The sequence below is a fragment of the Erythrolamprus reginae genome, chromosome 6, assembly GCF_031021105.1.
Source record: "Erythrolamprus reginae isolate rEryReg1 chromosome 6, rEryReg1.hap1, whole genome shotgun sequence".
Taxonomy (NCBI): domain Eukaryota; kingdom Metazoa; phylum Chordata; class Lepidosauria; order Squamata; family Dipsadidae; genus Erythrolamprus; species Erythrolamprus reginae.
The window spans coordinates 28125370-28140997 of NC_091955.1; the positions used below are offsets into that span (position 1 = coordinate 28125370).

General features: G+C 40.5%; 1 protein-coding gene across 3 annotated transcripts in view; it reads left to right on the forward strand.

Annotated features, from left to right (window-relative positions):
• The window catches only part of CADPS2 (calcium dependent secretion activator 2), a 507583-nt gene that overhangs the window by 292655 nt on the left and 199300 nt on the right, over positions 1-15628 (forward strand). For all 3 annotated transcript variants that reach the window (XM_070755440.1, XM_070755441.1, XM_070755442.1), the window contains exons 9-11: positions 8023-8089; positions 11143-11251; positions 12432-12632. In XM_070755440.1, coding sequence (XP_070611541.1) covers positions 8023-8089; positions 11143-11251; positions 12432-12632 — 377 coding nt within the window. The remainder of the gene's footprint in view (positions 1-8022; positions 8090-11142; positions 11252-12431; positions 12633-15628) is intronic.

A 15628-nucleotide genomic window follows, 5' to 3' on the forward strand; every position in this document is an offset into this window, starting at 1 on the left:
GTAGTGCTAAAACTCAGTCTTCTGGTATCTAGGCTGATGCCTGGCTTATTTTTCAGTACTTTCTTTCTTTATTCTTTGCTTAGACAGAAAGAACACTCTTTTTTGTCTAAGAACCATTTTTAGCCTGAACAATTGCTTAGCCTCGCTCTGAAACTAGATTAAATGTCTATCTCAGATTATAAAGCCTATCTTCACAATGACACTCTATTTTGCAGGATCTGATCTGAATCAGTCACTGGGACCAGATACTTTAGTCTTCTAAGCTTTTAGACTTGTGCAGGAACCCAAGGGGACTTCTCTCACACCAGAATGAAATTCCCCGAGGATCAGTTCCAGCACAAGTCTGAAAGTTCGGAAGACTAAAAACCTCTGGTCTGCATTACTGACCCAGATTGTATCCTGCAACTGGGACACATATATTTGCCTTCATTCATGATAACCTATGTATTGATTTTTAAAATATTTGTTTCAATTGTCTTTTATTAAAGTGATGAAACATACTTGTGCTATCAGTAAATAACAGCATTAATGTCCCAATTCCCCCTTGTTACTGTTTACAGTATGTCCATATGCATATTGGGAAATAGAAGACTGGAAGATGTAAAAGAAAAAAAAAATTAGGGGCTTCTTGCTGATTTTTCCATTCATATATTGAGTATCCAGGTCACTGAAGTGGATAGATATAATTTCCATTGTTGTTTAGCTTTCTTTGCATTCAGAATATTTTTCTTCCACAGACATCATCGTAACAGCTGTTAGGGCTATGTGGGGGTTTTTTTCCTTCTTTCTTTAGCTCCTCACACCATCCCATTTCTTGTGAAGATGTGTTTGGTGCTCTTTTTCAAGAGCGCAGAAAAGTATTGAAATGAATCTGAGAATGTTTTCAGCTAGGCTTCTGATGACCTAGCCATATTGTAGTTCTTGAATCTGTTGTGTCTCTCCTCCTCAGCTGAGGACAAAAACGAAGAGAAAAGAAAAAAACCTTAATCTTGTGGGGTTACATAAAAGAAGGAATGCAGAACAAGGAAGAATTTCCTTTATGCTAGGCAGAACAGAATACACTGTGATGGCTGAAAGTGCCTGTGGGCATTTGGTCCCTATTGGTTCTCACACTGAATGCAGTGGTGCCCGCAGATAGACTGTATTGTTGTCAGTTAAATGGGATCATGAGTGTCTGAAAGGTGTTTGAGAATGAATTGAAAAGCATTTTCACAAGTGGATGATTACTTCTGCCACATGTTAACTGAACTCTATCAGAATGGCCCAGATTTTGAGACTGCTTTAATTGCTCTTTCAACCTTGACTTAGACTTCTTTTTAAGAAAGCCTTTTGTAGAACAGAACTGTAATATGTATTGATTTTTTCCCTTTCTACCTTTTCTTCAACTGTGATAAATAAAAGCTTATAAAAAGTAAAGAATTCATTTTCAAGATGCAGATGGATTATTTCCTTAGAATTAAACAAAGAATAGGTCCTACTTATTAACAAGTATTAACATTATTCTCCCACATGCAACATTGGTGGATTGTTTTCAGAGCCATTAAATCATGATGCCATATAGTTACTTATTTAATAGTAATTAGTCTTCTCTCCTTCCCAGCATAAACATCAAATATAACAGTTACAGATTAACAGAGTTGGAAGAGGCCTTGAAGGTCATCTAGTCCAACCCACTGGGCCAAGCAGGAGACCCTTACATCTGCCTCTACCTAGGATCAAACTCACAACCTTCTGATTGTGAGGCAAGAGTTCCATCTCTAGGCCACACCGGAAAACCTTCTACATAGTCTTATGTACTATAAACTGTCTCACATATACTGTACATGTATATCATTCATTTAAATAAACCATTCAAATAGATCTCTTTTTAAAGGCACAATTCAAAATGTTCTATCAGAACATTTCATACATTCTCTGTTCTTATGGAATTAAATTAAAAAGTTGTTGTATCTTAGATAACTTTAGAACTAAAATAAGACTTTTTCCCCCCGATATTTTTTTATCAACTACAGAAAAACTGGTCATGATTATGGTTTTTATTTAAAGGAAGCACATTGATTTTGTGGTTAAAGTGCAGCCTACAAGTTCTCTGCATTCTAGGTCTCTCATAGGTATGAAAGCTAGCTGAATTACTTTGGGCCAGTCACTCCTTCTCAGCCCAACCCAACTTTGAAGTGGTCACCACACTTCAAAAGGGACATTGAAACTCTGGAGAAGGTGCAAAAAAGAGCAACCAAAATGATTAGGGGACTAGAAACCAAGACTTATGAAGAGAGATTGTTCGAACTGGGTATGGATAGCCTTGAGAAAAGAAGGGCCAGGGGTGACATGATAGCAGTGTACAGTACTTGAGGGGTTGCCACAGAGAGGAGGGGGGCACACTATTTTCCAGGGCACCAGTGGGCCAGACAAGGAACAACAGTTGGAAGCTGACCAAGGAGAGATTCAACCTGGAAATAAGGAACAACTTCCTGACGGTCAGAGCAATCAACCAGTGGAATGGCCTACCAGCGGAGGTTGTGAATTCCCCAACTCTGGACACTTTCAAGAGGAGATTGGACTGTCATTTGACTGGGGTGCTGTGGGGGATTGGACTTGATGACCTGCAAGGTCCCTTTCAACTCTAATAATTAATAAATAAATAAATAAATAAATAAATAAATAAATAAATAAATACTGAAGGGTATGTTGTTCTGGGGAAAATAGAGGCAGGAAGATTAGCTACTGTATGTTTGCCACCTTGAGTTATATATAAAAAAAGGTGGGATAAAAATCTAATGATAATAATAATATTTAAAATTCTCTAACAAGCAGCAAAAATAACAGCTGAGCACATGTTCTGCTATATTCCTTGTTCAGCCAATGAGCTAAGCCGCTAAAGTAGCAGCAGCAGTAGATTACTCTAACTTTAATACAGCCCAGGAGCAAAATGGAAGAAATGCACTTTTTTTGCTATATGACACTTCTGAACCCTATACATGCACAGTGAATACTTTTTAAATTTGGAAAGTTCAGTGGCCAATCAACATATTTTTTTTACATTTAGCAAACTGGAAGTTCCAGGACATTGCAATGCCTTTTGTCATATACTTTTGTATTTAGTCCCTATTTCATAAAGAAAGCAAACCACATCCAGAATGCCCACGGACAATATTACAATCAAATAAGAACTTCCCTACGGCAAGCAGTATTTTTGTAGAATGTGATTCATTTTACCAGGCATACAACAATACATAGTTATGTGACTCATTTTTAGCTAGCAGTGCTAGCTCAGACCTGTGGCAGTAGGCATGCATTTGTACCTTTTTTATTGTATGTTGCTGGGATTCTCAAACTATGTGGTACTGCAAGTCAGAAAATGAGAAACCTTAGTCATCTTCCCTGTAAACCAGACCTGGGCAAGATGCAGCCCGCCCGCTGTCTGTGAACGGTCCGCGGAGGTCGGTCCAACTTTTCTAGATAAGAACCGGGTGTTCAAGATATAATATATAATATAATATTGTTCTGTCTGGGTCACTCCGGAAGCCAATACCAACCCAAAAAGAGAAGCCAGACACACCGATAAAAGGCAAAGGCAGTTTATAAAATTCAAGAAAAAACACAGGTAACAGAAAATGTCCTTACAAACAGGAAAATGCTGTATCTTCAGATATATCCACGAAGGCAAAAGTCCATGCAGCAATACAGGATTCTTGCTGCCAATACGAGGCTGTAGATAGCAGACCTACACCTCCCACGGGTCTTCCAAATTGCTGGGCCACAAGCCAGGAACAGAGACGCCGAGAACAAAGCAGTAACTCCAATTGATAACACTCCACATGGCTTCAAGGGCTTGCCTGCCTTTTAAACCCTGCTAAGGAGGACCACACCCAAGCCCAGCTGTTCCTAATTCAGTGCTGATAATACTTCTTTAATTGCTCCTTTCTCTCTGTCGCATGTCAATGACGGCTTGTGCGTCATCACCTAATGACTCCAAGCTACTGGCTGGGGAGAGCCCCTCCCCAGGGCTTTCATGCTGTTCTCCTTCGTCCCATTCCTGACTTTCCTCTCCCCCGTCCGACTGTTCAGCCCCCTCCTCTTCGCTGTCATCCTCCTCTGGGCATGGAGCCAGCAAAGACGCAGCTGGATCCTGATCGGCCTCAGGCTGAACCATAACAAATATAATATAGAATTATAACTTATAATTATAATATAATTAATTAATATAATACAGTATTGGGTAGAACTGAGTTAATTATATTAGTCCAGCCCTCTAAAACCATCCCAATTTCTCATGCGGCCCTATGGCAAAATTAATTGCCCACTCCTGCTGTAAACAAATCTTATGATTTCATTGGACCTGGGAGTAGACCAGAAATTAATATATCAAATTTAAATTTTCAATCAGGGATTTGAATTTTGTAAAATTATGCCCTCAAATATTCTTCCATCTTTTCTGCCTAGATAGTCCAAGCACATTACCAGGAACACAGAGTTACATTCCTATACCTCCCTTTCCTATAGGCACATGTTCTGGTAGCATCTTTGGCCTAAATTGCAAACATTTACCCAATTCTCAAGCACACTCCATGTCACGGGCTCTTATACTATCCAGTATCAAATTAAATAGCCATTTTCATATGTGTGTTCTGTGTTTGGCAACATTTATCATTTGTAGGAATCTCAGCTCTACTCTGAAACTGTGTGAGAACCTATTCATTTATTCTTTTGTAGGAATTTTGTACTATCTGCACACTAGACAACATTTTTTAAAGTATTGCTATTTAACCAAGTGATCGGTGATATTGAGAGCATAAAACATACAGTACAATGTATGTCCTGGCTCCCTTGGGTTTGAATCAGTTAGCACAGCAGTTACAAGGTCATAAATTCAGCAATCAAAGATGTGGTTATCAATACAAGTTTCAGTTCAGGGAATAGATTCTCTTCCAGGAGACAAAGTTCACTGAATTAAGCAAGATCTAGAAACAACAACAGATTTGCAGAGCACAATTTAAAATGGAGTATATAGCTTCTGCTGCCCTCTAATGTCTGTTGGTGAAGCCAAACTTTTCTTAGTATCATTCCATGATTAGGTCAGTTTCATCTTTCTTCAGTTGTAAGGATAACTTTTCAATTAGGGACATAATACTGCCTTAGAACAGTGATGGGTCACCTTATAATGATCACCGGAAGCATTAACATTTCTGACAAGGTTGAAAGCTATAAATAAGATAAGAGTCACTCTTAACAGTGAGATAAGTGTCATATAAATTTAACCAAATAAGTAAATAAGGCCACATCATGAATACAGAAATCTGAGATTTGGGAAGGTACAGTTTATAAAGATAGTCTCTCTCTCTCTCTCTCTCTCTCTCTCTCTCTCTCTCTCTCTCTCTCTCTCTCTCTCTCTCTCTCTCTCACCTTCCCTCTGTCCCTCTTTGGTATGTCTGTATTAGAAGTTGCATTATAGCTTTCATATGATTCCTACTTCAGGTAATTTAAGATCAGGTCCTCGGAGAGGGGTGGCATAAAAGTCAAATAAATAATAATTTAATTAATAATAATTTATTAGATTTATATGCTGCCCCTCTCCGAGGACTTGGGGAGGAAGGAAGGAAGGAAGGAAGGAAGGAAGGAAATAAAAAAATAAAAAAATAAATAAATAAATAAATAAATAAATAAATAAATAAATAAATAAATAAATAAATAAATAAATAAATGCTAAAATTTATTCTAAAAATCCCAAGATCTTAGAGCCGTGATAGCGAACCTACAGCACGCGTACCATAGGTGGCAAGCAGAGTCATATCAGAGGTCATGCAAGACTTTGCCCTGTGTCAGTGCCAGCACACATGTAAGGCCATTTTGCCCTCCAGGCGCTTCAAGGAAGCTTCCCTGAAGCCCCAGAGGCAAAAAAAATTGCCCAACAGACATACCAGAAATGTGGAAAAACGCACTCCCGGTTCGCTGTTGTGCTGCGGGTTCAGGGAAGCTTCCAGAAGACCAGGAGTGCAAAAAACAGCACAGTGGACAAACCAGAAGTGCCTTTTCTGAACTTCTGGTTTAGCCGTTGTGCTGTTTGTTGCACTCTGGAATTTCAGGAAGCTTCCCTGTTCCCTCCGGACTGCAAACAAACAGCACAACAGCAAACCAGAAGTGCGTTTTCTGAATTTCTGGTTTGCCTGTTGTATTGTTTTTTGCACTCCGGAGCTTCAGGAAGCTTCTCTGAACCCGCTGAAGTACAACAAACAATACAATGGCAAACAGGAAGTGCATTTTCCAAAACTTCCGGTTTACTCGTTTGGGCATTTTTTTCATGTACCAGACTTCATAAGGCCTGTGCCCATATGTGGGGGGCAGCGTAGTGGAGTGCATGCATGCCTGGGGGGAGGGAAGGGGTGTGGGCATGTGCACGCATGCTACCACGTCCACACACACATCTTTGACAAGTGAACCAAAAAAGGTTTTCCATCAATGTCCTAGAGGTTGTAAGTCACTGACTCTTGTTTTAGGTATATGTTTTGTCAGAATGTAGCATATCCATAAACAGGGAAAACTTACTTTTTTTAAGAAGATAAGCATTGTAGAAGTACCTAGAATAGATTATTGTATTATGAGACACTAATACAGATAATCAATCATGTACTCTGCGAATTAATGACAGTGCAATACAGTAACTCAATCACTATTTGATCAACACTTTTTTGGCTATGAAGAGTGATTGAGTATGCAGATTAAATATATTTCATTAAATGATTCAGAGTTTGCTGGAAAATGTAGTGCATTTGAGGGGGAAAACATGCTTTAGGAAAGTGTAGTATTTAGTTCCAAAGCAGAGAAAAATTATTTGTATCCAGATTCATATTATCTGTTGGTGCTTTCCAGTAGAAACAAGTTAAGGAGGAAGTGTTAAGGTATATTTGTGTGTGTGTGTGTGTGTGTGTGTGTGTGTGTGTATGTATTTATTTATGTATTTGTTTGTTTGTTTGTTTGTTTGTTTGACTTATGTGCTGCCCCTCTCCGTGGACTCGGGGCGCCTCACAACATATCAATTCAAAACACAATGTATAAATGTATCTAAATCCAATTAACATAAATAATTAATTTAAAATATTCTAAAAATTTAAACATTTAAATATCATTCATTCAAGTACACACTGCAAACATCCTACACATTCAATGGCCAGAGGCTGGTTTACTGACCCCAAGCCTGGCAGTGTAAATAAGTTTTCAGATTTTTACGAAAGGCAAGGAGGGTGGGGGCAGTGTGAATTTATGGGGGGAGCTGATTCCAGAGGCCGGGCCCCCCACTGAGAAGGCTCTTCCCCTAGGACCTGCCAAGTGATATTGTCTAGTTGATGGGACCTGGAGAAGGCCGACTCTGGGGGACCTAACCGGACACTGGGATTCATGCGGCAGAAGGCGTTCCTGTAAGTAATCTGGTCCCATGCCATGCAGGGCCTTATAGGTCATAACCACTTTGCCAATTGGCAGCCAGTGCAGTCCGTGGAGTGCTAGAGAAACATTGGCATACCTTGGTAGACCCATGACTACTTGCGTGGATGCATTCTGCACCATTTGTATATCCTTTTGCCTTCTTCATAACAATTGTTTAACTCAATTATTTTTTGAGGTCTTGCAAATATGCTACAATCAAAAATCTGCTCTAATGTTTGCTTTCAGGTTTTATTATATTTCAGCCATAAAATCTTAGTAAGCTATATCTTTAGTTCTTGGCTTTTTCAACCTATGATCTTCTAGGCATATTGAGATGGCATTCCTAGAAGTCTTTGGAGTTGTAGCCCCAAGAATTCTAAATGACTAAAATGATTTATGTTGCATGCTCACTATATAAAAGGTCTGTAATACTAATAATGGATGCACAAAAATGTATCCATCTATATGTTAAGGATAAGTAAATATGAATGCAATAACAAAAACTCCTCAATTCTTCCATGACTCTTGTTTCATTAATGTTGATTTATGGCCATTTCATTGTAAAAATTTTAATAGAGAATGATTTGTCTTCACATTTAACAGGTATTTGTATGCCCTTGGACAAAAAGTTTGGAAAAGGTGGAAAAAACGCTACTTTGTTCTTGTGCAGGTTAGTGATGTTTATTTCTTGTTTAATTTCAACCTCATTTCAAGAGATGCTATAAAAGCAATAAAATCTCTCTCTCTCTCTCTCTCTCTCCCTCTCTATCTATACATACATAGATACATACATACATACATACATACATACATACATACATACATACATTCTGTCAGATCACCCTGGTATATTGAAGGAGCGTCACAATTCCTTTTTGCCTCTAGGCCCAACGCAAGGCCATTTCAAGGCAGTTAATTTATTCATAGCCGGCAAACTATATTCTGTATGTATGTGTGTGTGTGTGTGTGTGTGTGTGTGTGTATGTATGTATGTATATATCACATGGGTTTTTTTGCTGAATTTGAAAATTAAGGGAGACTAGGATAGATCTATTTCGGCCTTATTTTGGCCTAATCAGCTAGCCATACCCACTGGGACTTGAACCTGCAACCTTTGCCTTGTAAGGCAGAGAATTATCCTCTAGGCTACAGTATCCAATCCCTTCAGCTCTGCACCAGGGAAGGGTTACATATTTTTGTGTCGAATCATATAAACCAACTAAAACCCTCATTGTGTATTGGATAAAATAAATAATAATAATAATAATAATAATAATAATAATAATAATAATAATAATAATAAACAAATAAGGTACAAAAATATAACTTAAAAGATATCTATGATAGATTGATAAATGATTGACCAATATGAATATAATACATAAAAAGAGTACAGGTACAATCTCATGCTTTTATTTAATATGCAGGAAATTAAGAAGATTAAAATTCATTTGTAGTATTTGTGATCAATGGCCAAGCTAGGCTATTCACAAATACAACTACCTACAGTTTCTGCCAGATACAGATTGATAAAATTATGCATAAACTAAATAGTACTCATATAAGCATAGATTAGCATAGCGTATGTGATGTTTATCACAAGTCACTTTTGAACTCAATGATATCTGTCCATTTCTAATCTTAAAACACTTGAGATTTCATGTCTGTTTTCTTTTTATTAGTTTTCCTTTTGTTTTCTGTTTCTCAAAAAAGCTTAGATGAGGCCAACAACAGTCTTATGTAGTTGAAAGAGAGGTTCCCCCTGATTCCACACACACAGTGTTCACTGAGTTGTTGATGTTGTTTCCTTCCCCTGCAATCTGAAGTGCACAATCCAATTGGCTATTTGCCTTTATGAATAGACCTAGTGTAGAATGCCTATTAAAAAATAGTACTGACAGATGGGCATTTTGTCATCCCTTTCATAATTTCTGCACTGCTGACACAGCAGGAGTTGTGCTAAATGTATTTTTTATCTTTATGTTGCAGGGGATACATAATAAATAACCCCATCCAACAATATAAAAATGCCATTTAAATCAGTTAACATTAATTGGTTGAATTTGTCTACTTAACCTTTTGACTGATTATGGTGATCACTTTGCACCTTTTGTAATCATTTATCTCACTACAGTAATCCAAAATCTGGAGTCAAATGCAAATGGCCTATTCAAAACGATTACTTTTCTGAACAATGCACAGAATTGAAAGAGCCAATTATTTTTGGGATACCTTTCCTGACTATTTTGATTGGAGTGGTAAAGTGTGCTGAGAACTTCATTGGGCACACTAGCACCTCATGTGTGGCCCTCAGAATCCCCCAAGTGGGTGAAGCCAAACGTTTCTGTCTTATTTTCAATGAGAAGTTAATTTGATATAAAGATATCTACTTATTGTTGTGATTCAGCCTGAGGCTGCTCAGGGACCAGCTGTGTCTCTGCTGGCTCCATGCCCGGAGGAGGAGGACAGTGAAGAGGAGGGGGCTGAACAGTCAGACGGGGGGAGAGGAAAATCAGGAATGGGATGAAGGAGAACAGCATGAGAGTCCCGGGGGGGGGGGAGCTCTCCCCAGCCAGTAGCTTGGAGTCATTAGGTGATGACGCACAAGCCGTCATTGACATGTGACAGAGACGGTCAGATCAAAGAAAGGAGCAATTAAAGAAGTATTATCAGCACTGAATTAGGAACAGCTGGGTTTGGGTGTGGTCCTCCTTAGCAGGGTTTAAAAGGCAGGCAAGCCCTTGAAGCCATGTGGAGTGTTATCAGTTTGGAGTTGCGTTATGCTGTCTTGTTTCTCGGCGTCTCTGTTCCTGGCTTGTGGCCCAGCAGCTTTGGAAGACCCGTGGGAGGTGTAGGTCTGCTATCTACAGCCTCGGCTTGGCAGCAAGAATTCTGTATTGCTGCATGGACTTTTGCCTTCGTGGATATATCTGAAGATACAGCATTTTCCTGTTGGTAAAGACATTTTCTGTTACCTGTGTTTTTCTTGAATTTTATAAAACTGCCTTTGCCTTTTACCAGTGTGTCTGGCTTCTCTTTTTGGGTTGGTATTGGCTTCTGGAGTGACCCAGACAGAACACTTATAATATTGCATGTGCACATTCTCCAACCCAGGAGGAAATGTAGGGCCTGTTTTCTTCCAACCACTGCAGAAATACAGCCCTTAGACACACTGTGTGAAGCCTGATATGACCTTCATAATTTTGTGCGCTCTAGGTTTCAAGGTAAAATACTGTGTATATGTACTAGTGTCAGTTGGAAGGACACGCAGTGTTCAAGGTAGATGAACAAATGCCTTACTTATACCTGTTTTTAAAAAAATTATTGATGGGAATGTACAGAATAATGAATAATTTTTCAATTTAGCATTGATTCTCAAGATGGCTACTGTTGATAGTCAGATAAAAAGATGTTTTTATTTTTCAAATTAAAATTTCACAATTATTGCACAATGGTTGCTATACTCATGTAATATACTATACAAGTAGATTAGTGGCATTATCTTGATATCTAAGTGTATTTTGTAAACCAGTTGTTGTGAATTTCAAGTTGTTAATGTACAGTTGACATCTTTGTTCTAAGCCACATGGCAAGTTATTTATAACTCCCATTATTAGCAGCTAGTTTATTTCCCATATCATACTGAACTAAGAGCTAAATGTCAATATAACTATATATATTCAAGTATACCTAATTCAGGGCTTCTCTTTATCTTTTACCTAGGTTAGCCAATATACATTTGCCATGTGCAGCTACAGAGAGAAAAAATCAGAGCCTCAAGAGTTAATGCAACTTGAAGGATACACTGTGGATTATACAGCACCCCATCCAGGTATTCTTCAAAATTAATTCATATGTCTGGTTGTAGAGAAATTAGGAAAGAGAGCTTGCTTTATCATTTCATAAAATCCAATGAAGTTAGTAGGTAGCTAGGAAGAGAGAGAAAGGTTAGGCCAGGTTACCTTTTTATAATGTATCCTATCAGAAACATCTCCATCTCATTGCAGATTGAATTGCCAGGCTATACATTATTTGAATGCTATTAAAGGCATTGACATCATGAACTGATATTAATTGAAAATAAATATTTTCTTTAAACTGAGGATAAAGTTTTGATTATGATTTTATAGTGCTCTTCCTCCTGAAAGATATCAAATGCACCGTAGATGTATCTGTCTAAATCAGTGTTTCCCAACCTTGGCAACTTGAAGATGCGGATACTGGCTGGGAAATTCTGGAAGTTGAAGTCGAAATATCTTCAAGTTGCCAAGGTTGGGAAACACTGGCCTAAATGGTATGGCTACCAAGTGACCAATTTTATATAATGGCCAGCATAGAAATTTTTCCTTTATGGTTTCTTTAGGAAGAACTAGCCCAACCTGTTAATTAGTACAGAAAAAAGTTGGTTAACTAGAGAAATTTATTTAAGTGGGATCCAGTAAGCTAAATGCAAGGATCAAAGTGTCATTTTGATTATTTGTCTAAGGTTTACACAAAGGTAAACCTGTAACTTGAAATCTCTTCAGCATAGAAGAATTTTCTCTAGTCACTGGGTTTTGAGGTGAGCATAAGTTTGCTTCTCCTCACTCCAATCACTAGACCTGGGAAATGTCTTGCAGAAGAACATAAATGTTCTTTTTAAGAGCTATCTGAGAGACACTAATAAAGATGTTTCTGCTCAATATGCCATCTCTTTGGTAGACAGAACTAGGCATTCTTCTACGTGTCTTCCAAGCTGAATAATACATTGAAATTGTCCTCCATATTTTCTGGTTGCAGCAGAGACATCAAGATCTATCTATTCAATTTAACTTTTGGGTAATTTTAATTTTTATATATATATTAACTCCCTTTAATTATGTTTTTTTAATTAATTTAATCACTTTAAGTTCTATTTTTATATTGAAAGGTAGAATATAAATTCAGTTATTATTTAAGGAAGTAGGGGAAAGAGAAAACTTAATTTCATGTCAATTGACTTGATTGAATCCTGAGTTCTTCTAAATCTGCAGGCCTTCAAGGTGGTCACATGTTTTTCAATGCTGTCAAAGAAGGGGACATAGTGATATTTGCCAGTGATGATGAACAAGATCGGATCCTGTGGGTCCAAGCAATGTACAGAGCTACTGGTCAATCTTACAAGCCGGTTCCTGTAGGTCAAGCACAGAAGATGAATCCAAAAGGAAACAATACTCACACAGATTTATCACAGAGTAAGTTTACATTGTTATTAATTTGTGGGATTTCAATTGTAGAATTAATCAGCATTTCACTTGACTGTTCTTGAAAATTTATATCAATAACCAAATCAATAACTGTTTTCTGTATTTATTCATAATAATTAATATTTATAATTGTATAGCACTAGTTTTATACCTTATATATACCTTTTATACCCTTTTCTATATTTTTTATATTTTTAGTATATTTTTATACTTAGCTATTCTCGTATTTTATCTGTTTTAGCTGTTTTAATATTTAATTAATTAATTAATTGGGAATTGTATTTTATATATTTATTAGTGTTCTAAATTGTTATTAATTGAATTTATTTTTAGTATTGGGGGGTTTCTAAATTAATGGATGAGTGGGGTAGATATACCTGTGTGCATGAGTTGAATGGCTGGTATGATTGGGATGGCTGGGGTGGGTGGAGTCACGGTATGGATGAGATGAATAATAACAGTATGAATGACAGATTTGGCCCACCTGACGCTCGAGAGGCAGGAGGGGAAGGGGCACCGATCTCTGGGGTGGCAGAGGACCGGAATATTCCAGTGTTGCTGGGGAGAGGCAGATATGGCGGGGGCCACGGAGTTAGCCGTTCCAGGGGAACGAGGGATCGTTGCTTAATAACAATCCCTTGTTCTGGCTCCGTGAGCCCAATCTTGGGTACTGGTGATGAGTGTAACTCTGGCCCTGGGCTCAGGTTGCTGCTGCTTAATGCCAGGTCGGTGATAAATAAAGCTCTCCTCATCCGGGATCTGATCCTGGATGAGGAGGCCGACCTGGCATGTATTACTGAAACCTGGCTGGGCCCAGAGGGAGGTGTTCCTCTCTCTGAAATTTGCCCAGCCGGGTTTCAGATATGGCATCAACCTCGACCCCAGGGAAGGGGGGGAGGAGTGGCTATTATAGCCAGGGAGAGCTTTTGCCTACGTAGACTCATTGCTCCGGAAATTGCGGGTTGCGTGTCACTCTTGATGAATTTGGACTTAGGGGTTCAGGTGGGCTTATTTCTCACGTACCTGCCTCCCAGCTGCGTGTCAAAAGCCCTGCCTGTGCTACTCGAGGAGGTAGCCGGGTTGGCGGTGGAGTTCCCCAGACTTATTGTCCTGGGGGACTTCAACCTGCCGTCACTCGGCGAAACCTCTGGGTTGGCACAGGAGTTCATGGCCACCATGACAGCCATGCACCTGACTCAAGTAGTTCAGGGTCCGACTCATGAGGGAGGGCACGCACCTGACATGGTGTTCCTTTCCGAGCAATTGAGCAATGGTCTAAGACTAAGGGGCTTAGAAGCATTGCCTTTGTCATGGTCAGACCATTTTCTACTACGGCTTGACTTCCTGGTGCCAATCCTTCCCCGCAGGGAGGCGGAACCAATTAAGATGTTCCGCCCCAGACGCCTGATGGACCCAGAGGGCTTTCAGACGGCGCTTGGGATTATTCCAGAGGCACTCGTCCACAGTTCGGCGGAGTCTCTTGCGGAAGCCTGGAACAAGGCTGCAGCGGAGGCTCTTGACCGGATTGCACCTTTGCGACCTCTCCGTGGCGCCAGACCCCGTAGAGTTCCATGGTTCAACGAAGAGCTCCGGGAGTTGAAATGCCAGAAGAGACGTCTAGAGAAGCGATGGAGGAAGAGTAGGTCTGAATCTGATCGAACACTTGTAAGAGCTTTTATTAAGACTTACAAAGTGGCGCTCAAGGCGGCAAGATGCGTGTACCATGCCGCCTTGATTGCATCAGCAGAATCCCGCCCGGCCGCTCTGTTTAGGGTGACCCGCTCCCTTCTTAATCAGGGGGGAGTTGGGGAGCCCTTGCAGAGCAGTGCCGAGGATTTTAACACGTTTTTCGCTGATAAAATCGCTCAGATCCGGGCCGACCTCGACTCCAATTGGAAAACAGAGTCGACTGACAACGAGTCAGTCGAGGTGACTGGGGCACGTACTTGTCCACCTGTCTGGGAAGAGTTTGATCTGGTGACACCTGATGAAGTGGACAAGGCCATTGGATCTGTGAGTTCCGCCACCTGTTTACTGGATCCGTGTCCCTCCTGGTTGGTCTCGGCCAGTAGGGAGGTGACACGGAGCTGGGTCCAGGAGATTACCAACGCTTCCTTGGGGAGGGGAGTTTTTCCAACACTCTATAAAGAGGCACTCGTGCACCCCCTCCTCAAGAAGCCTTCCCTGGACCCAGCCGTACTTAATAACTATCGCCCAGTCTCCAACCTTCCCTTTATGGGCAAGGTTGTTGAGAAGGTGGTGGCGCTCCAGCTCTAACGGTCCTTGGAAGAAGCCGATTATCTAGGTCCCCAGCAGTCGGGTTTCAGGCCCGGTTACAGCATGGAAACTGCTTTGGTCGCATTGATGGATGATCTCTGGCCCGGGACAGGGGTTTATCCTCTGTCCTGGTGCTCCTTGACCTCTCAGCGGCTTTCGATACCATTGACCATGGTATCCTTCTGCACCGGCTGGAGGGGTTGGGAGTGGGAGGCACTGTTCTTCAGTGGTTCTCCTCCTACCTCTCCGGTCGGTCGCAATCGGTGTTAGTGGGGGGTCAGAAGTCGACTCCGAGGTCTCTCCCTTGTGGGGTGCCTCAGGGGTCGGTCCTCTCCCCCCTGCTATTTAATATCTACATGAAACCGCTGGGTGAGATCATCTGAGGGCATGGGGTGAGGTATCATCAGTACGCTGATGATACCCAGCTTTACATCTCCACCCCATGTCCAGTCAGCGAAGCAGCGGAAGTGATGTGCCGGTGTCTGGTGGCTGTTGGGGCCTGGATGGGTGTCAACAGACTCAAACTCAACCCGGATAAGACGGAGTGGCTGTGGGTTTTGCCTCCCAAGGACAATTCCATCTTTCCGTCCATTACCCTGGGGGGGGAATTATTGACCCCCTCGGAGAGGGTCCGCAACTTGGGCGTCCTCCTCGATCCACAGCTCACTTTAGAGAGCCATCTTTCAACTGTGGCGAGGGGGGCGTTT